Consider the following 27375-nt stretch of genomic DNA (forward strand, 5'->3'; position numbering starts at 1 on the left):
TCTTTGAGATTACGATTCATTGAATTCTTTGATTCTTAGTATCTCATGGCCAGAAGCTATCTACAGTTAGCCACTGAATCAAAGAATGTTGTCATTGAATTCTTTGATCCCTTTTCCAGATCATTTGTTATTTGCACTTCCTCTTGAGAATCCTAAAAAATACTTTGTAGGTCTATTTAGTTCATTGGAAAAATACTATTCATTTTCTTATAATATTAAATAGCCAAAGCTCATTTAACTACCTTTTTTTTTTTCTTGTTTGTGTATGTTCAGCCACAAATTCAGGGAAATGTGCCCTTTTCAAAGGAAGCATTTTCAAATTCACTCGCTCCTCACAGCCAAGGCCCCTCATCACCATTTTATAACCCAGCAAATTAGTATTTTCAATTACAAAAATAGCCTTATTTTTAATTAATCACTGAGCAATAGACCTGCAGCTTCAGAAGGTTCACCAAACTAGCTTGCAGACCCAGGTGGCTCCCACCTGAGCATTAAAGAGCCTGGGAGAAGACACAGAGTTCTTATCTTGATAATACTTTTGCAGGAAGGACATTTCAAGACTACTAGATGTACAGATTATGGGGGACAAGTAGGGGAAGAAATGGTATGATGTAAATGTACACAGAATTATTTAAGATGAAATATTAGGCCACCTGAGGTTAACTTCATAAAAATCTGGTGAGGGCCTGAGTGGTGGCTCATGGAACGGGGCTGGGCCATGAGCTTGTAACCGTTGAAGCTGGACACTGACTGGACGCGTAGGGGTTCTTCATATTCTTCTTACTTCTACATGTGTTTGAAATGTCCTGTGATTTTAAAATGCTGAAAAAAGGGGCACCTGGGTGGCTCAGTGGGTTAAGCCTCTGCCCTCAGCTCAGGTCATGATCTCGGGGTTTTGGGATCAAGCCCCACATCGGGCTCTCTGCTTGGCAGGGAGCCTGCTTCATCCTCTCTCTCTGCCTGCCTCTCTGCCTACTTGTGATCTCTATCTGTCAAATAAATAAATAAAATCTTTAAAAAAAAAATGCTGAAAAAAAAAAAATACCGGTCTGTATCTTTTGAGTCATTTAAATTTCAAGCCGTGAAGGATTAGTGAGGTGCTGGGAGGAGATTCGGAATATCTCATCTTCAACATTGATCAAAACAAATTCAAGATTTTAATTTTAAATCAGACCCAAAGAGCATTTTTGCTCAACCCTTTGTTTGGAGAAAATCTTGGATTTTTTTTTTACAAATTTTCAAGTAAGGTGGGGGTGGGGGGAGCATTTGTAGGTTGTTTTGTGTGTCTTTATCTTCCAGTTTCTAAACTTCAAAGGACAAATTTAGAATTTAGGTCTGGGTAAATGTGGATGCTTGCCACAAGGTTCTCATGTCTGATGCCATAGTTCTTGCCAAAGCAGTTTCCTTTTACTGCATGCTTGTGCAACCAGGAAAACGGGCAAAAAAAAATAAAAATAAAAATAAAAAAAACCCAGATTTTGTCAAGCTTTCGAAAAATATGTACTTCTATTGCAACAGAGTAAAACACAGCAGGCTTGATTCTAGGAGGGATGTGCAAGGTCACATTAAAAGGAATGAGGTCCCCATTGACAAATTCCTGGCTCCGGGGTCTGAGCCATGCCATGTAATTGCCTGTACATGCACTTCTGGAGAATTCACCATTTATTTGCTCAATTTACGAGACTGATTAAAGTGAATCCAAATAGTTGCAACCGTGCTTAGCTCTTTACAATAGAAAGATAAGTGCAGATGTGAATTGTCTTTCTGCTTCATTCTCTCATACCAGGAAAATTGTTGCAAGTTAATTCGGGTGCCAAAGAACAACTCTTTTATGAAGCTCCAAGAGGCAAACGGCATATAATAAGACCTTCAGAGGTAACAGTCCTATACAGAGATTTTTAAAAAGTGTTTTGTGAAGAGGTAATATGTCCATTTTAAATAAAAACCTGCCACTTATTATCCATTGGTAGGGGTTATATTCAGTGTACCTTTAAGCGTGCTTGTGTCTTAAATGTGACTGCTTAATCCAGCTTCCTCCATTCTGAGGACCTATGGATCCCCAGGCCTGCTGGTGTAGCATGGCGCATTCCTGCAGTCTGCCTTCTGCTCCATTTCCCTCTGCTGGGAGACACCGACTAAGCTCGCAGCTTGGGTACCACATAGTCCTTCTTCCACTGGACATCCCTGGCCTTTCGTGCACAGCTTTCTGTGAACATAAATGCTTGAAACGTGCTTTCTCACTCTTTACTATTTATTATAGTATTATCTTCTGCAACAACAGTGGGAGAAATTACTTTTCAAGATAAAAGTACAACCTGACCATCCATTTGTATCAAATTATTTCCCCTCTCCATATTTTCCTCACGTCCTTGGCCACTGAGGTCATTTTTTAATTATTGAAATCCAAGCCTATATACAAAATCTGAATCCATGAACTAATGCCTTCCTAAAGGCTCTGCTGCTCTTGTGGGCAGGTGGATCTCTCAGGGTCCATGCGAACGTGGATGGCCAAAAGGTAATTGCCTGATTGAGCCCTAAGGACCTTGTCTCAGCCTCACGAGATAATCCGACTCATTTATTTGCTGTGTAACCTTTGATGAAAGAAAAGGAAGTCTTGCTTCTGTAGAAGGAGAGGGGTCAGAGGGTACACAGCTGAGGGACAGGCATCCGCCTCTCTCTGACTTCAGTTTGCTAGTAATAGAAACTACCCCATCGTTGCAAAGTGGGACAGGGACACTGGGACTTGCGCCCATTCATAATGTTTTCATGGTTTCTAAAGTACTTATGCACTATGTAAGAAACAGCAGTTGTCATAGATGATGGCATTATGTTCATGGAGATTGTTGACTGGTCAATTGTTCTCACTCCCAGATCCCAATTTATTTATCTCTGATCAGTTGCTATTTTAACTTTTTTAAAGAAACCTCCATAGCCTTGAGTAAGAGATGTTTTAAATTATGTCACTTGTTCACTAGATACTAGATACTTGGTGAATGTTCTGGCTCTTCATAAGCCTATGTTTTTGTCTCCAGAACAGACTAGTGTGATGGTTGTCAGTCGACTTTTACAGAGAGGGAGAGGAAGGCTCCAGGACAGCAGGAGCCGTGGAGCTGCAGTCCCAGTTTTGAGGGGACCATGTGTTACTTGGCAGCCTTGACCACGGGGCCTCTTGGATTTCTCCTGTGTATTTTAACATCATTTTACATCATTTCATCTGTCTTTTCCCTTCATGTTCTGGTGCCCCCAAATAAGTATACTACAGTAAAATTCAGTCTAACCCAATGGTGGAGAGGGGAATGACTCTAGCTTGGGACCACTGGGCACTTACTATGTATAAGAAGAGGATGCACACGAGGGAAGTTCATGTTACAAGGCTCCTTGCAATGCCAGGCTCGGGCTCTGAAGATTTCATTTGTCACTCTGTGGTTACAGTTGGTATCCCAGAGGCTGGTCCCTGGTGCTGCTGTTTGGGGAGGCCATGCTGCTGATGTTTCCATGCCTAGCATCCCCAGTCTTTCCTCCTCAGGGCCCTAGAGAGGCAACTCAGCATTTCCTTTACCGGTATTGTCAGGCCCTTCAGCTGCATAGGAAGGATTTGGGAAATCCTCTTTACAAAAAAGATTTTTTTTTTCTTTAAACAGTCATGGTGAAACTAATGCAAAGCTTACTCAGCAAACTGTTAAGTATGACAAATATTAAAATGTCTGTTTAAATCGGTACGGTGCAGCACGGTGCAGTTAAAGCTACACTAAACTAGGAGGCTGGCTCTCTTGAGGTTGTTTCCCCTCTTCCTCTAAGCCAGCTGTGATTTACAATTTACGGGGCTCACCTCTCTGAGCTTCAGTTCCTTCCCCTGGAAAATCACCATGGTAATGACGCAGCTGTGAGGTGAGGTGCTGTGGAAAAGACCCTTTGAGGACCCTTCTTCCTTCTAAGTTCCAGGATTTTTAACAAATTTACCACTTTGCGGTTTTATGGATTACAGAGGTCATACTTAATGTTCCATTTTACATGCAGTTTCCAGAGCTTCCAGCAAATGAGATATTTGCTTGGGGACCACAGGGCCCAGATCTGGCCAAGGGGGATCTGCTGGGGTGACCACAGGGTAAGCCCTAGATAACGAGGTCAAGGAAAGTGCCACAAAGGGCACACTGGCAGTGGGGATGGACGGGGCATCTCAGAAATGGAATCTGGAACCTGGAAGGGAGTCAGTGGCCAGAAAGTCTGCTTGTAGAACCAGCAAGAATGATTCCCTTCTCTTGCTGAGAAGGCCACTTTTTTTTTTTTTTTTTTAAGAAGGCCACTTTAAGCCACCTCAAGTCACCCCTGTCTGTGGTCCTGCCTGAGGCCCCCCAAATCACCGGGGCCAGTGCAGCTTTTTGGTTCCAGTTCTGCGTGGGTCCAGAAAGGACAGAATGTGAAATGAGAAATTTCAGTAACTAAAATACGTTTAACACCTCCCCGTGTTGTGACTAAAACCCTAGCTGCGTCTTATCTTGCCATTCCTCTGTAATACTAGGAGATACTAGCTGATCGGACTCCCCAGGGGAGTCTAACACACAGTGTAGTTACTGTTGTTTATTTTAAAAAGGAAAGCCTAGATTATATCACAATTTGACCTATGTGAATTTTAAGTCTTCTGTCCATGAATTTCAGACAAAACAGTTTTAAAGGATAAAATATATATTTTAGGGCAATGCAATATGAACAGTTCTTCAATTTTTTAAGATCGTCTCTCTGTAGCATACAGGATTTAAGCTAGCTGCAGAATCTTGTTACACATTCCTTCTAGAAAGTAGTCCTTTAAAACAAAAATTATGTCTGTGACTTTTAAAAATAGCATGTTAACTGATCAGCCCGAGTGATCAATGAAGCAGAGTGGTTCTCACTTGGGAGCCATTTTGCCCCTCCCCCAGGGCATTTGACAATGTCTGGGGACCACTTGGGGAGGGAGACTACTGGCAGGTAGAAGAGAGGGATGCCAGTAAAATACTCCCGTGCACGGGACAGTCCCTGACCACAGAGAATCATCTGGCCTAGAGTCTTAGTACCGCTGTCACTGAGAAACCCTGATCCAGTTTATGGCTTCAATGATGGTACACATCTAGGGAAGAACTAAGAGATTTTCTTGCCGTCTGGTTTCCACAATTCTAAAATGTTGATTTTATCTGTAGAAAAATATATGGCTACCTGACTGTAGTGTTTATTAAGATAATGCAGAGGCCACTCACAAATGCAGCTTGGAACTTTCGCACCTCAGATCACAACACAAATGCCTGATGTTGGCCAAGTCTTCAGTTAGAGCGACTCCACTTCATATCGTTTCTTTTTAAAAAGAAAAACAGATCATACGGCATAAGGAATGCAGTCAGTGGTATTGTAATAGACTTGGATAGTGACAGATGGGAGCTACACTTGTGCTGAGCAGAGCTTCGGACTCATAGACTTGGGCAATCACCGTGCTGTACACCGGGAACTACTGTAACATTGCCCACCAACTGTGCTTCTAGTGAAAAAGATCTCTCGATTGTGTGAAAATATATTCATTTTCCTTCCTTCTTTTTAAGATTGAGAAGATAGAGTGGGACACGTGGACATGCGTCCTGGGGCCCACCTGCGAGGGCATCTGGCCTGCGCATAGTGACGTGACTGATGTCAACGCAGCCAGTCTTACCAAAGACTGTTCCCTCCTAGCCACCGGAGATGATTTTGGCTTTGTTAAGCTTTTCTCCTATCCCGTCAAGGTAATACTGCATGCTTATTGTATATACTTGCTCAGTCTCGTCAATAACCTAAAATCTATGTATTGTATCTAAGTGGATTTTTAAATATTGAACGCATAAGCAGTCAGCGATGTCATCGGCCCCCCTCTTGCTATGTGTGGTCTAAACACCTCCTGACTTGTTTAGTATAGAAGTCAGATCCTCGTGGTATCCAATTCCTCCTTGAAAGGCCTTCAGTGGCCATTAAATCCAACATCTCACCAACTGCAAGGGAGGAATTTCTTTGCAATGTCTTGGACCAGTGCCTTTCTAACCTGTACTAGCATACTTCCAGAGAGGAGGGACTTACTACCTCACACAGCAGCCCAATTCATTATTAAATAGTTCTTTTTTTTTTTTTTTAATACCGAGGTTTCCAGCTTCTCTGCATCTTTGCCAACACTTAGTTCAATTGTCAAAATGTTCTGCTCTATACAGAGCTGAAGTTTCTTCTCTTTAGCCAAAGTTCTGCCTTCTGAACCATCACCAAGTAACTGCAGTCCTCTCCCTGAGCCTTCATGTGGAGGAAGATAGTATTTGACTCTCTGAAATCTCATTTTCTCCTGCTGAAATGTGTCCGGTTCTTCAGGCATTTCCCACAGCACGTCGTTTCCAGCTGCCCCTGCCTCTGATCACACTCCGTGTTATTAGTTCCATTCCAGACTATCTCATCTGAAATGGAATTCACCACTTCAGATGTTGACCAGCTCAGGCTCAGCAGGACTCTTACCTTCTTCTTTTGATTCTGTATTTGGATTAGATCACACTCAAGTGGCACCAGCTCTATGGGCTGCCACACTGTGCAGCTGAATCTTAGATTTCATTCCAGAAAAAAAATGTTTAGGTTATCCCTTATCTTGTATGTACGCAATTGATTTTCTAAAATTTGAGTACAGAGCTTTATATCTGTACCCAATGAGATTTATGTTACTACACCTCATTGTTCTAACCTGTCAACATCTTTTAAACATTTTTTCAAAATACTTACTTTCCTTTCCAGCATCACGTTATCTTCTCATTTCACAAGTGGAAGTTTTAAATTATGGGGAAAAGAAATAAAAAGACTAGAAAAACCCAGTGGCAGCACCAGGAGCCCCATTCATTTCAATATTCTATTTATTAGTACACCCATTGGGTTAGAGTTCCTCAGTCAGTAACAGACCTTTATATTTACCTGACTGTGCTATCACAGAGCTCAAATTTCTATGTCTAGTCCAAGGACACATCATTAATAACTTGGAAAATATCTTGCTAAAAGCCACATGGACTGTGTCTCTGGTATCCTTAACCTCTCTTTCTAATAAACCAATCAGTAAAAGATACACAGTTCACAGTGAACCCCTGTCGCTGCCTAGTGATCATTACTTCTTTTCCAAGTGCTTATTGACCTTTTGTGTAATAATTCACCTTAGAATTTTCCAGGGATTGCATCAACTCATGAATCAATATTTGCCAGAGTCTACATGTTTTCCCTTTTGAATACAGGAACCTTTTTATGTTTGGTGCCACCTCTCCTGGTTTCTAAACTCCCCAGCTGTTACTGACCTGACTTCTGTGGTCACATTGGATGGACGTAGACTCATGCATACAGCTTTGTTTTGCCCTTTTGGGTTTGAAGAGCATTCTCTTTATAGAGGAAATGAGTAGATCTGTTTTCTGTTGCTATTAAATAATCTGATCTAAATAGTGTTCCTAACTTCTGCTTTTTTTCTACCCCTAAATATATCCTTAAATTCCTTTTCAGTGTCTTAGGTTTTGACTTCAGCATTCCTGAAACTGTATTAAAGTTGTCTGGGCGAGACTTGTATTCATCCTCGGTTATCTGCTCCTCCGTCACGTGTACACTTAAGACCCGACCACACCAGTTTCCTTGGCTGCAACTTGGGTTTCTTTGGATGCCTTCCTCTTTGATCCTTCATTTGCTAACATACTGTCAGATTGTTATTTTTGTAGTTTTTTTCTAAGACACACTTCTCATGTATACGTCCAGTCCCAAATTCCAAAGCCAACTAGTAACCTTCCCTCAATGATTCATGACTTCACTACCACTTACCAGCCCCCCTTCCTATCTGATCAGAGTTCAGTTCTCTGTAGCACTTGTCCTTCCTACAGCTACATTTTTTTGAAATGAGTTTGACCACAGAACAAGTCAAAAAGTTAGTGATACCGGTTTTAGTAGACAGGTTGGGGCAGATCTTTAGATAGCTGAGATCCCCACGGTACCACCACATCGTCCTCCTGAGCTAGGTTCGTTGTTGGTCCTGGGAATTCATCATCCACATCCGCAGCCTGCCCGCATGGGCTGGCTATCGCAGAAGTTTCAAGCTGTGTTCCTCCAACTCCCAGAATTCCAAGGAGGCTCCTCAAGGACAACCCGAAGCAACAGGGTAGGGGCCAAGTGAAGGGGCCCTGGGGCCCCATCCCTGCTTTCATCAGAGTCACTGTGTGTTTTGTATTTTATACATTGAGTTTCTATGTAAGATTTCTTCCAAAATTTTGTGAAAAAAAATGTTCAAGCATAGAGATAAGGCAAAAGAATGATACAGCGAACCCCTGGGACCCCACCACCTAGATTCTATATGTAATTCAAAGTAAGTTGTAGATATCAGGGTACTTAGCCCTGAATGTTTCAACATGCCTATCATTACCTATTATTCAGTATTTGCTTATGGTGTTTTTTAAGTAAAACATTTATTTAGTTGAAATACACAAAATTTTTTAAGGTTCCTTTTTTTGTTTTGTTTTGTTTTAAAGATTTTATGTATTTATTTGAGAGAGAGAAAGAGCACAAGTGGGTGGGAGGGAGGGATAGAACAGAGGGAGAGGAAGAAGCAGGCTCCTGCTCAGCCCTGATATGGGGCTTTCCTGGGATCATGACCTGAGCCCCAGGCAGACACTTAACTGACTGAGCCACCCAGGTGCCACTTAAGGTTCCTTTTGGGTGAACATTGACAAATACATACACCTACATGGTCCAAACACCTATCAAGATACAGATCACTACCATTACCCCAGGAAATTGCCTCATGCTAACTTCTGGGTCAGTTCCCTCCCCCGACTTCTATTCTCACATGAAGAGACTATTCCATTGTTTTTCACCATAGATAAATTTTACCTGTCCCAGAATTTCATATAAATGGAATGATCAAGTAGGTGCTATTTTATGTCTGGCTTTCTTCACTTAGATAATGTTTCTGAGAGTCCTCCTTGGCATTCTGTGTAATAATGGTTCCTTTTTATAGCTGAGTGGAATTCCATTGTATGGATAGAACAGAGTTTGTTTATCAACATGGCTATCAAGGGGCACATGCTTTTCCAGTGTTTGGTTGTATAAAGCTGCGAGCAACATATTTTGGACGAATCTTTGTGGACATGTTTTCTCCCTCTTATGTAAATACATAGGAGTGAAATTTCTGGGTCTACGGGGAAGTGCATGTTTAACTTTTTAAGAAACTGCCAGACCTTCTTCCAAAGTGGTTGTATCATTTTACATTCTCACAGAGAAGTTAAGAGAGTCCAGTTACCAACATTCAATGTTGTCTGACTTGTAAAATTTAGCTGTCCTGGGAGCAGACAATATGATCTCATTGTGTTTGTAATTTCTATTTCCCTGATGACTAAGGATGCTAAGCACTTACTTGTTTCCTTATTGACCACTTGTGAAGTGTTTGTACAAATCTTTTATCCACTGTTTTAAGTTGGATTGTTTATCTTTTTATTCCTGAGTTATACTGTGTAAGATCTGATTAAAGAAACAGTTTCATAATTTAACAGCATTTGAAAACCCCTGGTCAATGTAAACTACTTTGATAGTGTCACTTCTCTTCCTCTTCTTTTTCTTAATCTGATTTTTCTGGTACACTTTCACCCCTAAATATGGGGACCCAAGCTGGTGAATTTTTCTAGCTCTATAGTCATACTCCTTCAGTGCTCTGAGCCTGTTGGACAAATTTCTCCAAGCTGAATGTTTGCTTCTCCACCAAAATTCATATGTTGAAGCCCTACCATCCAGTGTGACTGAATATAGAGAGGGCATTTGCAGAAATAAGTAAGGTTAAATGTAGGCATAAGGCTGGGGTTCTGATCCGATAGGATTAATGTTCTTGTGAGAAGAGACACCACAGAGATCACTCTCTCTCTCTCCATGCACACACACACTGAGTAAAAGCCATAAGCATACTTTCTGTGTGCTCATAGATGGTGTGTCTAAACCAGGAAGGGAGCTCTCACCACGAACCAAATTGGCTGACACCTTGATCTTAAACTTTCCAGCCTCTTCCCAGAACTGTGAGAAATGAATTTCTGTTGTTTAAGCCCCCTCCCCAACATGTGGTGTCTTGGTAGGACAGTCCTACCCCATTAGCCACCTCCCACTGCAATAGTCTAGCAGGGAGTCTCATGTCATTGGGCCTTCATAATACCTACAAGTGCTCATCACCACAGAGCAATCTCTTTGCCCAAAATCCAAGTTCCATTTGTTACACTCTAATGTCATGTCTTCTTCTTGACCCCTTGTCTTGTTCTTCTTTTCTAGGAGTTACTTGGCCTCTCTTCCAGGTAGTTTTCTTGCAATGACTAACACGTGCTCTTATATATTCAGTTTTACAGTGTAAAATCTTCTTGATGAGTTATTAGTCCCCTGATTATCACATTATTTCCTGCCTCCATGGAACAGACTATCCTTTTCCAGAGTCCACCCAATTTTCTAATACCTTGTATCATGTCACAGAAAACCCAGTTCTCTCCTTAGACACCATCTATATAGCTGGCCAGTTGTTCCCATAGCCTCCGTTCCCTTGCAAGTTGCGCCCTTCGACTATACCAGCGAGGTTAAAATACACCATGTCATTGACATTTTTAAAACCCACCCTCATGTTCTCAAGTCTCCTTCCCAGAAAGTCAGAGCTTCTAGAGAATGGTTCTTCTGAAAGGAACCTTGTCTGTTAAGTGTGACAGGCAGAGAAGCCCTATGTAAAATGTGAATCTGGGGAGAGGGTACATCACTATCGTCAAACTCTCAGGTAAGCCTCACCAAACAGCGGTCAACACCCAGTCCTGTAGAGACATATTCCAGATTCTTTGTTTTTTCGTGACTCAGTGGAAGAGGAAAGTTGTGGTAGAGAGTCCCAATGAGGGATACACAAATGCGTGGTTTGACATGATGACCCGGAAGGACAGCTCATTGGACCGGCTCTGCTAGGTCAGCAGGAGGCTCCTTCCATAGGCCCTAAGGGAACCACCAAACATCCCAGCTGGCCTCTTCCTCCTGGGGGAGAAGCTAATTTCCTGAAAGTGTCTAGTAACTATGAATTCCCTTTATTGTTCCATGGAGCAGTGATCTTGTTTCATATTCTGAGAATCTTGAATCCCCCTTTGCTGCAAGAATCTCAACATTGTGAAATCACTTCAGTGGCTCAGAACTTTTTCCTCTTTCTCCTGTGTCACTTTCTTTCCCTCTGCAATCTGATTATGATCACCTTAGAATGTTTTTTTCCTTCCGAACCTTTCTTTTTGGATTTTGTCTCTCATCCTGTCTAGAAACCCTATATCTCATTATGTAAGTAGGAGTATGGAGCGACACTCCTCAGGCTCTTTTCTTTGTCCACCTCAAGAAGTAAGCTTGTGTTTGTAGTAGATACAGTGGGTAGGTTCCTGCTTCCAACTGGAAGACCAGCAGGACACATGGCTGGCTGCTGCCACTATGCCTGTCCTCTTTGCTGCCATTATCTCTGCCTATTTTGTAACAAACCGGTGGCTCTGGAAGGCTTCCTGGAAATATGGCCTGCCTCTCTGCTTCCCTGCTCTTTCTACACTCAGTACTCTGTTGAGGAGTGGGCATTGCCACTCCTCTCTCAGGTAGGGGGCCGCCCAATACAGAGAGATCTTGACTAAAAGTATTTCAGAGTCACGCACTCTGCTGCACCTGTCTCCTGCCATGTGTCTGTGCTGGTTTCAGGTTCCCTAGCATGCCAGTCCAAACCCTCTGGAAGCCTCTTCCGTTATTGAGTCCAGTTTCCATCGGGGACACCGATGGCCCTCTCACAACCTCAGAAAGAGTGTGCAGCTTCCCACATTGGTCAAGGTACTCTCTGGTTGTTGCTGAGAGGATGGAAAAACTCTCCCTCTTTAAATGGCTCTCGCCGGAGCTGTTTTTGCCAGGCCATGGCTCATGAGCCAAAAATGGAAGCTGCTTTCTGGTGGCAGCTTCGGCTTCCACCGCAGGTCAGCGCTGCCCCGTGTGAGCTGCCGCCTTGTATTTCACCCTTTTCCTTCCCCGCCTGGGGTGAATGTTGTGTGGCATGGGTGTGCAACGCTGAAGAGCTTTCCGTATTCACTCATAAATTGGGCTCTTTTATTTGGTTATGCTTGTTGAAAAGGACCTTACTTTGTTTTAAAATGAATTATTTGGGTGTTTCCAGTGAAAATTGTTTCCAGTATCTGTGGCAGAAACTGCTGTGTTGTTTTAAATCTTATTTTAGGCCCCAGGATTATAAGCAGTCCCTTGGTCTTCTGTCCTGGGCTGTGGTACAGAAGCCACTATGGGGGTTGACTGGGAAGATACTTCTCATCTCAAATGTCAGCCAGACTCACCATCAGGAGTTTCCACTAGAGACCTGTGGAGAATGTACATCTGATATTTGAGAGAAACAAATAAGCTTCATACACTTCATTAGGCTCCCAGAAGTAGGTTCTGTAGTCTAATGTTTCTTCCTTTCCTCACAAACTCCATACTGAGGACCTGTAACAAGCCAGGTGATGTTTTAGGGAAAAAAGAGACCGAGTGCCTGCCCTCATGGAGCTTCCACTCTAAAGAAACAGAGGGAAACTGCTGCTTAGATCGACTGCTTACTTTGTATCCACTAGAAGCCACTCTGGAAAAGAATGCGGGTGAAATAGTCTGAAGGCAGGAGTAATGAGACTCTGGATGGGGTACTCATGGGTTTCTGGCTCTACAGGGCCAGCACGCAAGATTCAAGAAGTATGTGGGGCACAGCGCGCACGTCACCAATGTGAGGTGGCTGCACAATGACTCTGTGCTGCTCACGGTGGGTGGCGCGGACACCGCCTTGATGATCTGGACGAGGGAGTTCGTGGGGACTCAAGAGAGCAAACTAGTGGACAGTGAGGAGTCGGACACAGATGCGGAAGAGGACGGAGGTGAGCGAGCCCCACCGGCCATGAGCTGCTGCCCCTTCCTGCACAACCCACCCCCCATCCTCCCTTCCCACTGCCAACCAACTCCATGCTCCTGTTTCTTTCCATTGTTTGAGGCTATGACAGCGATGTTGCTAGAGAGAAAGCCATTGACTACACCACCAAGATCTATGCAGTGAGCATCAGGGAAATGGAAGGCACCAAACCACACCAGCAGCTGAAAGAAGTTTCGGTGGAAGAAAGGTATGGTGTCGCCAGGTTTGTCCACATTTATTACATCTGATGACAAGAAACTGATTTCAACAAGAGTTCATTTTCTTTGGCCTCAGAGTTGCTACCTTGACTAGGCTTTTGTGTATATGCACAGAGTCTTAACCTGCATACAGACTTAACCTGGGGAAAATTGCCCGTGGCCCTTAATACATGGCAAAGCATGGGTCACACTTTGCGGAAGTGGGTTGTGGAATATGACTTGAATGAACACGAGATCTGGTTGAATCAGGCTTCCTCTTGTCCAGAAAGGATGTCAGGATAGCCACCCGCTGGCTGGAACGTGATGGCTAACAGGAGACATCCTGATTAAAGGGGTAGGAGGGCGGGAGGGTGTCTAAGGTCCTGAAGAAATATTTGTGGATCACAAAAAATAATCCTCTGTTCTGACCAGAGTCTGTGCATCACGCTATATCACTTGGCGTACCTTCCTGTCATTGTCTCTTCACCTGCCCAAGATTGTTCAGGTGGGTTTGGTGAGTCCAGACCTAACCAATTTGTTTTTGCCACCTTGGGATCCTATATAGAGAGTTTCAGATGTTATTTTAGGTCTTTCTGATGTGCTGTTGTGAACATCAGTAAGGGAAATAGCCAAATACTTAGGCAATTTTTTTAGGAAAAAAGCTCATAGTTACTACAGTTTCTCAACTTAACCCTATTCATACTAGGAAGGATAAATACTCACTAAAAACTCTAACATCTGAAGAGAATTTCATGGATCACAAAGATGTTTTAAGAATTCTCTGTGGGTACTTCATATTGACATGGGTTGGGTGATCACAAGTACCCTGGTCCCACATAATTAATGAGATTCAGGTTTTGTTTTTTTTTTTTCATTCAGTGTGGTTTTCTGCCTAATAATAACTGCTTCAAAAATTTTATCTATCACTTCTTAAAATTAGGTGGGAATGTAAATATAAAGAAATATTTCCCCCTCCTGCTTCAGTTCATTGCTAGATGGTAAAATAAGCTTGATAGGGGTGCCCGGGTGGCTCAGTGGTTTAAGCCTCTGCCTTCGGCTCAGGTCATGATCTCAGGGTCCTAGGATAGAGCCCCGCACTGGGGCTCTCTGATCGGCAGGGAGCCTGCTTCCCCGCCCTCTCTCTGCCTGCCTCTCTGCCTACTTGTGATCTCTCTCTGTCAAATAAATAAATAAAATCTTATTAAAAAATAAGCTTGATAAACAGGGGATGCTGTACACAAACAAATTTGGAATCTGCTACACGAATCTCTAAATCATCCCTGGCATCTTTGTTAAATGTCACTGGGAAGATTCAGAGTTCTCTTTTGATTAAAAAAAATTATAGAGATTTTTTTGCAGTAGTCTATAAATTACAGTTTATCTTGCTTGCAACATTGTTCTTCTAAGGCCACAAAGGGAAAATAATTTTAAAGGGCCTGCTACTGAGAATAAAGAAAAAAAAGAACCATATGCACCTAAGTGCCTTAGTAAGCCTCACCCTTAAATAATCCACCCTTAGAAACATTTGGTCTAAATTAAACATTCTTTTGGGAGAAAAATTACCCAACCTTTCCAATGTCATGTACCGTTACGAAACGACTTGACTTGGCTATTATTCCAAGGTTGTTTCTGGCTGATGTCTACAACCCAGTGCTTTGTCATGCTGAGACTTAGGCCGGCCACTAAGATTTAGAAATCTAAGCAAATTCCCAACTCCAAACACTGCAACTGGTTTTTCACCTAGCGGAGGCTCATCTGAACTTCCACTTGTCACAAGGTCTCTTTGGGTAGGCCTGTAAAAATACTCATCCCTGTTCAATTTAGGAAAAGGTGTGAGAAGTGAGGTACAAAGGACCTTTAAGAATTTTCAATCTTAAAATCTCCAGAATTTGGAAGCTACCTCACCACATCAGTTTGGGCACTTATAAGTATATTAGCAGCCACAGGATTGACTTTTTGATATATACAAAAGGAAAAAAAAATGCTGCATAGTATTGAGAGATATAGGGGTTGGCATTTCAGGACTCTGTTGGCATTTTAAAATAATTCACACCAGGGTGTAGTTAAAAAAAAAGTGCAGTGAACAAAACATTTTTGAGATAAATATAGGGTCCGGAGGAATAATCAAGGCTTTTTTATACAGAGCAACATCCTTGGTAACTTAAAAACCTTGACAGCTTCAGTTCCCAGAGTGGGCTGTAACCAGAAAGCAGGATGACAGCTGCAAGGCATGCTGGGAGCAAAGCTGGACCACAGCAGGAAGGAGTGAGCGAGGAAGGAGGAGTAAATGGTGTCTGAATCAACGGCATCCATGGGAGCAAATCCTAATCAGAACCAAAAACAAGCTGTCTCCACCAGTTCTCATCAGTAATGTTAGGGGAACTTGAACCTCAGAGATAGGATGCTAGACAGCATCTGGACTACAGAAGAGAGAAGGGCATGACAGTCAAGGTGGGATGTTCAGAGACTGTGTGAGAAAGGAGGATGAGAGAAGGAAAGTGGGGTGGGGAGGACTCTTGACAATAAGCTAGGCAAATATCTCATCTGAGTCCTCACCTGGGATAAGAAACAGGCTCTGTGAACTCCAGCATCCCAAGCAGAAGAGAGAGAGGCAGAAATAGAAAAGCTGGGGACCTCAGACAAAGAGTCTGATGTCAGGCAGCTTCTGGCTTCTCCCTGCCAATATTTCAGGACTGTCTGTCCTGACACTCTTCCCTTTGACCCTGATTAGAGACACAGAGGCTCTTCTTGACCTGCCCTTCGTTGTTCCCTCCCACGCAGACCTGCAGATACCTGGGTGCTTTTTCTAAACACCCAGGCCAAGACACCCCAGTGAGACTAACCGGAGACAAGTACTGGAGAATCGCAAGAGGCGTGAGTGCGGAACAACCTCTTGGTGCAGGGACTCGTTTTGCCTTTTACCAGTGTTTCTGAAAATTCTACTTCCAATTTAAATCCTTTTCCACTTTAGAAACATGAGATGAGCACAGGATCCATCATAGTGAAAACAGTGCCTTGTAGACAGCGGCAGGTTATGCACCAGTTAGTTTTTAAGCAACTGCGTCTCTTAATTCCTCATTTTACAGGTAGTCCTAGATGGTTTCTGATTAGACCCCATTATCTGATTTTAAAAGAGCTGCAAGGCTTTGGATTGTGCTTCTTTGTACATTTCCTAACACACCGGGAGTTTGGATTCTTCAGCAGTCACATGATCTCTAGTTCCAATATTTTGAGAAGTGGGAAAATGGAGTGAAATTTGTAATTGCTGTCAAAAGAATACTGAATTATACCTACCGAAGATGAAATCCCTTCCAGGTGTTTATCAAGTATCCGGGCCCCCCACTCCAACTTTGCCCTAGCACACTGGGCGCCTAGTCCCTTTCATCTAACCACACTGGTCTAGCCAGAACCCAGCCTTGGGTAGTCTTGAGTAATCCTGCTGCTCACCTGCCATGTGTGGCATGGGGCTGAGGAAAGTCAGGAAGACTTTTAAGCCTTTTCCAGTTGGGGGAACCTATGCTTTTAGAGCTCACCCACACACTCAGGGCTGCCCCATAGTGCTCTCCTTCAACCTCTGCTGACTCCAGCTCTGGTCTAAAGCAACCTTTCTAACCTCTGCTGCCTCTCAAGTTCCCACCTTCATCCTGACACACCCCCTTGCTTTCAACTTTTGGCCTCGTTTCTACTTTGCCCTGTTTTCTCAATATTATGGCTGCTTCATCTGCCTGCAAACTTAAAATTATTCCTTAATAAATACGCTTAATGTCAGTTCTTTTTTGGAAAGAAAAAACAGGAGGGGAAGGGTGGTTTTCAGAGCAATTTAAGATACAAAACGCCTACCATCATAACAGCACAAGGGATAGTACCAACATACTATGTTCTCACTTCAGTAAAAGCAGTTCTCCTGAACTTATCAGGTGACAAAATCCCTGAAATTTGCTCAGCACCAGATTACTAGAGTTGCCTATAAGATGTTAGGTCCATAATCAAGGAGTGAGACTGATACAAAGCGAAGGTCAAGCAAAGCTTTATTTCGTGCCAAGCATCGAGAATCAAACCAACAGGTCGGGGCCATCTCTTACAAAGAGACAACCCCTCTCAGCCTCAGAGACTAACTTTTATAGAGCAAAGGCCCTGTGGTTGAGCCTGGCCACACACAGGTGGCCAATGAGATTGCAACACACAGAGAAAACTGCACAGTCATGCTAGGTCACACACGGGTGGCCAATTGAATTTCAATTTACCCTAATAGATATTTGAACTAGAAGTTTCTTGCACCACTTTACCAAGGTCACACCAAGTTGATATGTTGTTTTCTAATTTATAAGGGATGACTTTCAGTTTCAGGGAGGTCACCCAGCCCACACTGGCCTAAGTAAAAGGAACCTATTGGCTGACATGTCCAAAAATCCAGGGGTAGGGTGACTTTAGGTGTCATATGATAGGGAAACTCAGATCTTGCTGTTCTCTCCCCATAGCTCAGTTCTGCTTTCTCTGGTTATTGCAATTCAAGTAGCAAAATGACTGCAGTGCCTGAAGTCCAGCAGGAAAGAACTGCCTCTGATTGACAAGTCCTCACAAATGTTTGATGATGTACTATTGGCTCTGGTGGATCACATGACCACCCTTGAACCAATCACTGGTGATCTGTAAAATATGAGCCTTTTATTGGCTGTTTAGGTAAGTAGTCTTATCCTACCCATAAATAAGCAGTGTGATCACCTCTACCAGAAGTAAACGTCCAAGGTGGTTAACAGAATTGGATTTCTGTATGAGCCTACAACAGGACATGTCTACTGCCCACCACGTTTTTCTTGTCATATACACACTCTTAAAATACTCCAATTTAAACTATCCCACATAAATGATTGAAAATGCAGTTAGCTCCTCCCAAAGAGTTTCAATCAGTTACTGTGTCCAGCCTCACATCCAGGATCTCGGGGAGCTATGAAGTATTCTCCAGGTCCAGACGAAGCTCTTCATAGTCCTATGACTAACAGTAATGTTGACCACCCTAACATGCCAAATAGACAGTGGTGAGGAGAGGACAGAACGAGGATAGTTTTTTAAACCGCCACTTGGAAGGAGAGAGAGTGAGACACAAAACACAGGGGTCTCTGGTCCACGTCTGTATCATCCTCTGCCGTCTGGAACAGTCATGGACTCCTGCCTTTGCCATGTGCATGTTTTGCACAGCTCTACAATAATATGAATGTTAGAAGAAGTCAACAGTCAGAGGATGTAAAGGTTGTGTTTGTTATGAGAAAAGTTACTCTGTATATATCTAATACAGAGTAGGAGGTAACACGCTATCTTCTAAAAGAGCCAGCTTCCCCTAGTCTTTCAAATTCCTCCTGGAACATAAGCAATGCTCCTGTGGGGTGAAGATTCTGCCAGGCACCGGAAACTCTTATATCACTCCCGCAGAAGAATTGAATCCTTACCCCTCCTCTGCCCCTGCCATTCTGCCCCAGACTCCTCCCAGTCTCTTCCAGAAACTCTGGCTCTGTGCTTGGCCACTCCATGACCAGTACACCAGTACACAGACAGGGAGGGAAGGTCAACTTTAAGAGACATTACCGAGAAGGCCCAAGCTTTAGGTACGTCTAATTCCATTTTTATCCTTTACCCTCTGGCCTAAGTGTTGGCATTTCATAGCATCAACTTAACAGGAAAAGGACTTTTGACATTTCAGACTGCTAACTACTTGGATACTCTAAGTCAGTCATATCAGTGAAACAAATTACTTTTTTCTTTTGAAAAATCATTTTTCATTCTTCCCGTCCTCATTTTTTTGATGATCAACTGAGCACTGGTTAATTGGTTACTGTTGGTATATATTCCTTTTTAAAGGCATAGGTTTTGTCTCTTGAGGCAGAAGTATAACCATTTTAGGTACAGCCAATCCTGATGTTGTTATTGTTGTCATTGTTTAATGTTTAAATTGTCACTGTGTGGCCTTAGCAGACCTTTCTTTGGGTTGGTATATGTGACTTTTTCATAATACCATTGTGTACTTCCGAAATTGTCCCTGTTTTTGAGAAGAGTTCGGTCCCACACTCATCATTGGTTTTGCGGTCTCAGCATGGAATTTGGTTTCTGTAAGTGCACATTAGTTCCCCATAACTACTGGAGATAACTTAAATTGTTGTAGGCCTAAAATAGAAAAGGAAAAAAAAGGCAACTTTTTTAAAGATCATGAAGTATACTGATATTTTAAATTCAACTCTTTTTTTGCCTTGTTTTAATAAGGGCCTTTGTCATGCTTTGATGCGCCGTATTATATTTATTGTATTTCTAAAGATTATATTGGATCGTGTCATCTAAAAGATGAGAAAGCTTTCTTTTCCTTTTCTGGTTTTGATTCTTGACTCTGGCTGTCTGAGGTTGGCTTCAAAGAATATAAAATATAGGGCACCCATTATGTTAGATAGAATTTCTTAGAATTAGTGCACCGTGAGAGGTATAACCTCAGTCTTTCAGGTTTGACCTAAGCTTTCTGTCAGTTGTGGCCCTCATAGGAAAGCAAGAGCACTCTGAAAAGGAAGTAATTTGGGGAGAGTTTAACGTTTAATGAAAGGACTGGTCACAAAGGTGTGGGCAGGATTAAGAGAAACAACAGGGATGGGGTAGCCCCTCCACCACTCTTGTGTCCCAAGGTTGATGGCTCCCCAGATGTGGGGAGCATTAGTCATGGGAGCAGAGAGACTTAAGGAGCTGATACGTGAGGGAGAAGTTTAAAGGGCACTGGCCAGAGTCCCAGCAAGGATCTCTCTGAGGATTAAATTCCCCAGTTGCATTCTTCTCTGACCCTCTCCTCTTCTACTGTTGCCCCTCTCAAGCTGAAGCCAGTCAGAAGCTGAAGGGCAAGAGTGCCTGTTGATGCAGTCGTCAAAGGCTGGCCATGAAGGGCTCAGGGCAGGAGGAGAGAAGGGTGGGGAATAGACACGAAGGGGTGGAAAATATCCTGCCCATACTTCTTTCGTGTTTTGTTTTGTTTGTTTTTCTAATAGAAACTGAGTTATTATCACAGAAAAGAACCTCTGGCCATTTTAATGTTGAACAGTAATCACTATCATTTATAAATGCCTTTGGATATATACAGTCATTTCAAGATACCAGTAAATATGGCCAAATCAGTATCAAGAATCATTAGAGACATTTAAAGCTCTACGCAATTTTAATTGGATCAATTTTGATGGGCCATAGTTTTACACCCTTGTCCAGGGGTGTCAGAAGAATTAACTTCTAGAAAACATTAGTACACTGAGAATGGTCATGTTTTAAAATTGATGTTTTATATTCACATTACATTTTTATATTTTCACACATCTTTAAAAATAAGATGTGAACATCTTTGGCCCATCTCCAGAGGTTTTTATTTTATTTTCATATGAAGAAAAAGAACAAATTAGAAACTTAGAGCTGTACAAATGTCTAGTGCCAATACCCAATTTTTTTGTATGGATTAAATTACCATGCAATACCAATTTTGGATATGAGGTAAGTGCGACACAGGTGGATCACCAAGACATCGTTTTTGTAACTTACAAATAGGATATATAATATCTCCAAAGGTGGCACATGGTCTGTTAGTAAAACCCAGCTGAGCTGATCAGCCATTGGTCTTCCAAGTTTCACGTGGTTGGGCTGTGGTTCCTAGTTGATGTTGAAATGTCTCCTGTTTGACACACTTGTCCCCATCTCCTCCTCTCCTCGCTGCATGGGGAATGGGAAAGATGGAGATTTTTATTTGATATATTTAGTTGGAACGTGCATGCAGACAAAAACCTAACTCTGTGATGAAAAATACAAAATAAGTACCAAGTGAACTATTTTTGTGGAAACTGACATATAAATATCCAGTAACTTCTGTCTCTCTAAGTGGGCACGAGGGTTAGCTCAGGGACTGCATTCTCGTGGCTCCTGAGGCAGCGGTCTGTTATTCAAGGCCCTTTATTAGTAAGCGCTGAGGCTTGCAGCTGTTGGCTGGCTGTCCAGGGATGAGAAAAGAATGTGATAATTGACCCTTTCTGTTTCTATCTTCATGACATTATATTTTCCACCTTTCACTTGAAGAAGGAGAGGGTCAAACCCTTCCCCCTGCCTTCTCCTCTCAGAAGCTGCATAACTTAGGGCCAGCAATCAGAATCCCCCAGTGAGCTAAAGCGTGTCTCCCTTTCTCAGCTGGACACTGGGCTTGCTGTCACCTCTCCTGCCTGTCTCCGACTGGGAAGCTCATCTCTCCCTTTAAGAAAATGTCTGAGGGGGGCGCCTGGGTGGCTCAGTGGGTTAAGCCACTGCCTTCGGCTCAGGTCATGATCTCAGGGTCCTGGGATCGAGTCCCGCATCGGGCTCTCTGCTTGGCAGGGAGCCTGCTTCCCTCCCTCTCTCTGCCTGCCTCTCTGTCTACTTGTGATCTCTCTCCGTCAAATAAATAAATAAAATCTTTTAAAAAAAAAATGTCTGAGGTAGAAGAGTTCGTTTTTAACCCCTAAATTGTATTGTCTTAGCCCCAGTTTAATGTAGTTTACTTATGAATTATGCATAAGGGTAGAATTGATGACACTGATAGTTCTAGTGCTCCTTTGATTTGGTGTATGGAGGCTAGATGTTCTGCTCTTTGACCTGGCTCTGTAAGATGAACTTAATCCCATTGTAAAGTTTCAAGAAACAAAGCTTTTTATACACTTGGATCAAGCTAGCCTTGTGTCTTAATTAAATACTAACTGTTTTCCAGAGAGGGGTCCGCAATATAATTAGAAAATCACTTTTAAATTTGAATATCATCCTTAGTGTTTTTGTCCTAAGTGATAAAGAATTACGAGATTGAGCTACTGTCGGGGGAAATATTTAGTACCCATATATGTTTTCTTCATTTCTCTATCATGCAGTAGTGGGTAAATGTCAATATAGCTCTTTTTTTCTATTTCTTCACAGTTTTACTGAGAAATAATTCACATCACTGTATAAATTTAAGGCTGACAGCATAATGGTTTGATTAACATATATTGTGAAATATATCACTGCAGTAGCTTCATCTAACTCCCATCCTTTCATAGAAACACAATCAAAAAAAAAAAAAAAGAAAAGAAAAAGAAGAAGGAGAAGAAGAAGAAGGAAAAAAACCCTTGTCTTTGAAAGGAGAACTCTGAAGATTTACTCTGTGTCCTGTATATCACACATCCTGAGTACTTGCATACCTTATAATTGGAAATTTGTATCTTTGACCACTTTACTCCAGTTCCCCCTCACCCTTCCCCTCCACCTCTGGTGACCATAAGTTTGTCTCTTTTTCTGCAAGTTTGGTTGGTTGTTTTAGATTCCATATATAAATGACAACATATGCCAAGTGGCCAGATTTCCTGTGTTTTTAATGGTTAATATTCTACTCTTTTTGTACCACATCTTCTTTATCTTCAGCCCTAGAGGGACACTTAGGTTATTTCCATGTCTTGGCTGTTGCACATATGGTGCTGCACACATCGGGGTGCAAAGATCTTTTCAAGTTAGTGTTCTTGTTTCCTTTGGATACATTTCTCAGATGTGGGATTACTGGATCATATGGTAGTTGCATTTTTAATTTCTTGAAAAACCTCCATACTGTTTTCCACAGTGACTGCACCCATTTGCATTCCCATCAACAGCACACAAGTGTTCCCTTTCTCCACATCCACTATCTATCTTGTCTTCTTGATGATGGCCAAACAGGTGTGAGATGATATCTCATTGTGGTTTTAATTTGCATTCTTCTCATGTTAGTTGAGGTTCAGCATCTTTTCATTGGTCTGTCCTATATCTTTTTTGAAGAAATGTCTCTTAAGGCCATTAGCCCATTTTTTAAGGTTTTTTGTTTTTTTTTTCTTTGCTACTGGATTGTATGAAGTGTGTGTGTGTGTGTGTGTATGCACGCACATGCGTGTGTATTATTAACCGCTTACCAGATACATGGTTTGCAAATGTTTTTCCCATTCCATAGGTTGTCTTTTCACTTTTTGGATAGTTTCTTTTGCTGCACAGAAACTTTTTAGTTTGATATGGTCCCAGTTGTTTATTTTTTAGTTTGTTGCTTATGCTTTAGGTGTCATATCCAAAAAATCATCACGAAGACCCATGTCAGGGAGCTTTGTTGCTCTGTTTTCTTCTTACAATTTCCAGGCTTCATGTCTTACTTTTAAGTCTTTAATCCATTGAGTTAATTTCTGAGAGTGGAATCAGATATGGGTCCAGTTTCTTTCTTTTGCATGTGAATATCCAATGAGCCCAGAACCATCTATTGAAGAGACTGTCTTTTTTCAATTGAATATTCTTGGCTCCTTTGTCAAATATTGGGTTGACCATGTATGCCTGGTTTATTTCTGGGCTCTTGATTCTGTTCTAATTGTCTATTTGTTTTTATGCCAGTACCATGCTGTTTTAATGACTGTAGCTTTATAGGTTAGCTTGAAATCAGAACGTGTCATACCTCCTGCTTTGTTCTTCTTTCTCAGGATTTCTTTCGTTATTAGGGGTCTTTTGTGGTTCCATACAAATTGTAGGAGTCTTTTTTCCTACTTCTGTAAAAAAAAAAAAATGCTGCTGGAATCTTAAATAGGGATTGCATTGAATCTATAGGTGGATTTTGGTGGTATTGACATTTTAGCAATATTAATTCTTCCAATCCATGAACATGGGATACCTTCCCATTTCTTTCTGTCTTCATCAGTTTCTTTCATCAAGATCTTACAGTTCCCAGCATAGAGATTTTCACCTCTGTAGTTAAAGTAATTCCCAAGTACATTATTTTGATGCTATTATAAATGGGATCAATTTTTTCACATCTTTTTCAGAAAATTTGTTGTTAGCATATAGAAACGCTACTGAGTTTTTGTATGTTAATTTTGTATCCTGCAACTTTACAAAATTTGTTGGTTAGTTCTAATTGTTTCCAGGTGGAGTCTTTAGTATTTTCTCTCTATATAATCATGTCTTCTCAATAGAAACAGTTTTACTTCTTCCTTTCCAATTCTGATACCTTTTCTTTTTCTTGCTTGATTGTTTCTCACTAGGGCTTTCAGTAGTATGTTGAATAGGAGTGGTGAGAATTGTCACCCTTGTCTTAGTCCTGATCTCAGAGGAAAAGCTTTCAACCTTTCGCCACTGAGTATGATGTTAGCTGTGAGCTTGTTTTATATGAACTTTATCATGTTAAGATATGTTCCTTCTATGCCTAATTTGTTAAGAGTTTTTCTCATGATTGGATGTTGAATTTTGTCAAATGCTTTTTCTGCATCTGTTGAGATGATCATATGATGCTTTTCTTTCATTCTGTTGTGATGTATCACCTTGATAGTCTGTGTATTTTGAACCTTCCCTGCATCCGTAGATTAAATCCCGCTTGATGATAGTGAATGATCTTTTCAGTGTGCAGCTAAGTAAAGTTTTTTGGTATTTTATTGAGAATTTTGGCATCTATATTTATTAAGGATATTGGCCTGTTATTTTCCAGCAGTGTCCTTTGGTATCAGGTTTGGTATCAGGATAATATTGGCCTTGTAAAATGAGTTTGGGAGTGCTCCCTCCTTTTTGATTTTTTTTAGAAGAGTTGGAGAAGAATTCATGTTGATTCTTCTTCAAATGTTTGATAAATTTCACTAGTAAAGCTACTTCATCTTGGGCTCTTCTTAGTTGGGATAATTCACATATTTTAAAGTAGAAATCACCACAGTTAAAATTTTTAATTTGAAATTATTCTCCATTTTTGGTCATTTTTTATAGCAAAGGTTAGCTAATGACAGAATTTTATATCAACTGTGCTATTACCATTACCTCCAACATTTGAAACCTTTGGCATCTTTAAATTCCCCTTGTTTTTTGATTCTGGAGTCTCTAACTTTTACAACAAGGGTTGACTTAGTGAAAGTCAAAGCGACATTCAGCTCCTCCCGTGGGGCTTCTTTTTACATCTAAAACCTCAATAGGTGTCCAGTGTTTGTCTGGAAAGTGGCTGGCTGCATTCTGGCAAGGGCCTGCAGGAGTCCTTGGCACTAATCCCACTCTGACAGCAATCTGCTTGGTCATCACAATAGGACAGTGGTGTCGACGATGGAAAGATGACAATACAAAAGTGAGAGATGTAAAGCTTCTTTAATTTTGGAGTATTGGCAAGCTATCAGCGTGGTTACATAGGCAGGAACTAACAGCATTTCCTTAGCCAGTGGTAAGGTTTCACAAGTCCCCAGAGTACCCCAATGAAACAGACACCCATACTTATGAGAACTTCTTCCAAATAGAAGAGGATCCCCTTACTGTTCTCCTGAGGTCTTATTTTATACCTTTTAACAGTCTGTTTCCTCCCCAAACACAAACCCAAGTGTTTAGGATCATCTGACTATATGCCTGCCTGCAAGCTCAGAAGGTATAACCACTCTCCAACAACTCACACACTGCAACGTGTTCACATGAGCTTAGCGAAACTGACTTTGGCTTGACCAGAATCTTGCCTCAGCATGCTCTCTTTCAGGTTGTGTGAGGTTATCTCCAGCACAGTGGGATAGGGTCCTTGGTCATCCTTCTCCTCTACTTGTTGTGCTTGCCAAATTCTTTGTTTGTCTTTATTCTGTTTTGCCAAGTCTGGGATTGGCTTCATGGAGGATGACCTTTTGGGGCTTTGATCTATAATCCCACTTCTGTTGTTAGAGGCCTTAAGAGGTGGCAATCACAGGCCTTTGTTGTTTGCCAGATTTGGAGATTCTCATAAAGCCGCTCTCCCGCAGCTAGGATGTCAACTCTGTGAAAGCAAAATTTCTGATACAGTGCCTTTTCTCTGAATCTGATAACAGTGCCAGCACTCAGAAAATGATTATTGATTGAGTGAATAAACTCCTTAACAATTTAACAAGGCTTAGATTCATTTCTAGTCACTGATATCCATGGGCTGGGTATCAAAGTCTGAGATCTTGTTGGCATCTTGTCATTATATCCATAATCCAGTTTGGAAATTTCTTCCTCTAAGAATTTGGCACCCCTGGCCAATTTTCTAGCTCTCATGTCAGTTTTCCCCCCGGCTTCTGCCTTCAGGCAATTCCAAACAACAGCCCTTAATCCTAGTCTCTGTGGCACTGAGACTAACTATCCCCTTTTTCTGGCAAGGACTGTGTGACATGGGTGATCCAGGGGACCAGGCTCCTCTGGTCATTGCTCATTCATATGTGCTGTGAGCTTCCTTCCGTGTGGATGGATGAATGGTGCCTCCAGGAGTCCCCACATGCAGGGACTTGTTCCCAGGCACCAGTGGTGCCCTGCACTACTCACCCACGTTTGACTGACCCCAGCCATCAACGTCTCAGTATCTCTCAGTAACCCCACTTGGGGACCTACAAGTAAATCAGGATCCTGAAGGGCGACACTCTCCTTCCCATCTCAGTAGAGTTCCACTATGAAGAGGGCAGTTTGGGCACCCCCAAACATGTATGAGGGGCGTATTTGTCCTGAGCAGAATCCCTCTCCCAGTCCTCCATGGTGTGCAAAGTTATGTCACCCTTCATCCACCTTAGCTCCCCAGTATGAGGAGATGCTGGGGCGACATTGCCAGGTTTATTCTTAGCAGGGGATTATGAAGGAGGAGTCTGTGCATACTCCTACGTGAATATTTTAGTCCCTCTGGTACATTTTTAACCATCAATCTATGCCATATGCTCCTTGGGAAACCAAGAAGCTTTTACCAATCCACAATTAGAAGCAGATTCTGAGCTCTTTATAAATGTTGGTTTCTTCATCTCTGAACAGTTGGGTCCCAGCACCAAATGACCTCAAGCTTGCACTCTAGCTCTAGGGTTTTGCAAACTTAGGAAAACTAAGCTGTGCTTACAGCTGAATGGGGAAGGCCTTAAAATCAATCTTCTCCTACTTTATCCTATCTCTTCTGATTCGGTTTATCCAGATTTATGAACTTAGGCAAAAAGAAAATCCTGTAAAGAAAACTATACACCATGGATTTATAAAAGAAACTTTAAAGGAACTTGGTTTTTGTTTCAGCCCCAAATTAATAGCCACCTTTAATCCTTGGGTCCTGACTATATTGGTCCATGGTATCAAGATAGTTAAGTTCCACTGGATTGTCAGCTTTGTCTGTTAGTCTCTTAGTGCCTCAAGGGTCAGCACTGTGCTGTCCTGGTTCTCCCCGTGTGCCTGATGTAGTGCTGTGCACACAGTACATAGTGAACAACTATTTATCCAATGAGTAGA

At 42.0% G+C, this 27375-nt stretch overlaps 1 protein-coding gene across 2 annotated transcripts in view; it reads left to right on the plus strand.

Annotated features, from left to right (window-relative positions):
* Positions 1-27375, plus strand: part of LOC111148192 (echinoderm microtubule associated protein like 6) — a 272095-nt gene that overhangs the window by 214677 nt on the left and 30043 nt on the right. The window contains exons 24-27 of one of the 2 annotated variants that reach the window (XM_022504656.1): positions 1787-1875; positions 5568-5744; positions 12719-12920; positions 13034-13175. In XM_022504656.1, the coding sequence (XP_022360364.1) occupies positions 1787-1875; positions 5568-5744; positions 12719-12920; positions 13034-13175 (610 nt within the window). The remainder of the gene's footprint in view (positions 1-1786; positions 1876-5567; positions 5745-12718; positions 12921-13033; positions 13176-27375) is intronic. The other variant, XM_022504657.1, reaches the window with a different exon arrangement.

This window comes from Enhydra lutris, unplaced genomic scaffold, assembly GCF_002288905.1.
Source record: "Enhydra lutris kenyoni isolate GAN:26980312 unplaced genomic scaffold, ASM228890v2 scaffoldscaffold18, whole genome shotgun sequence".
Lineage (NCBI taxonomy): Eukaryota > Metazoa > Chordata > Mammalia > Carnivora > Mustelidae > Enhydra > Enhydra lutris.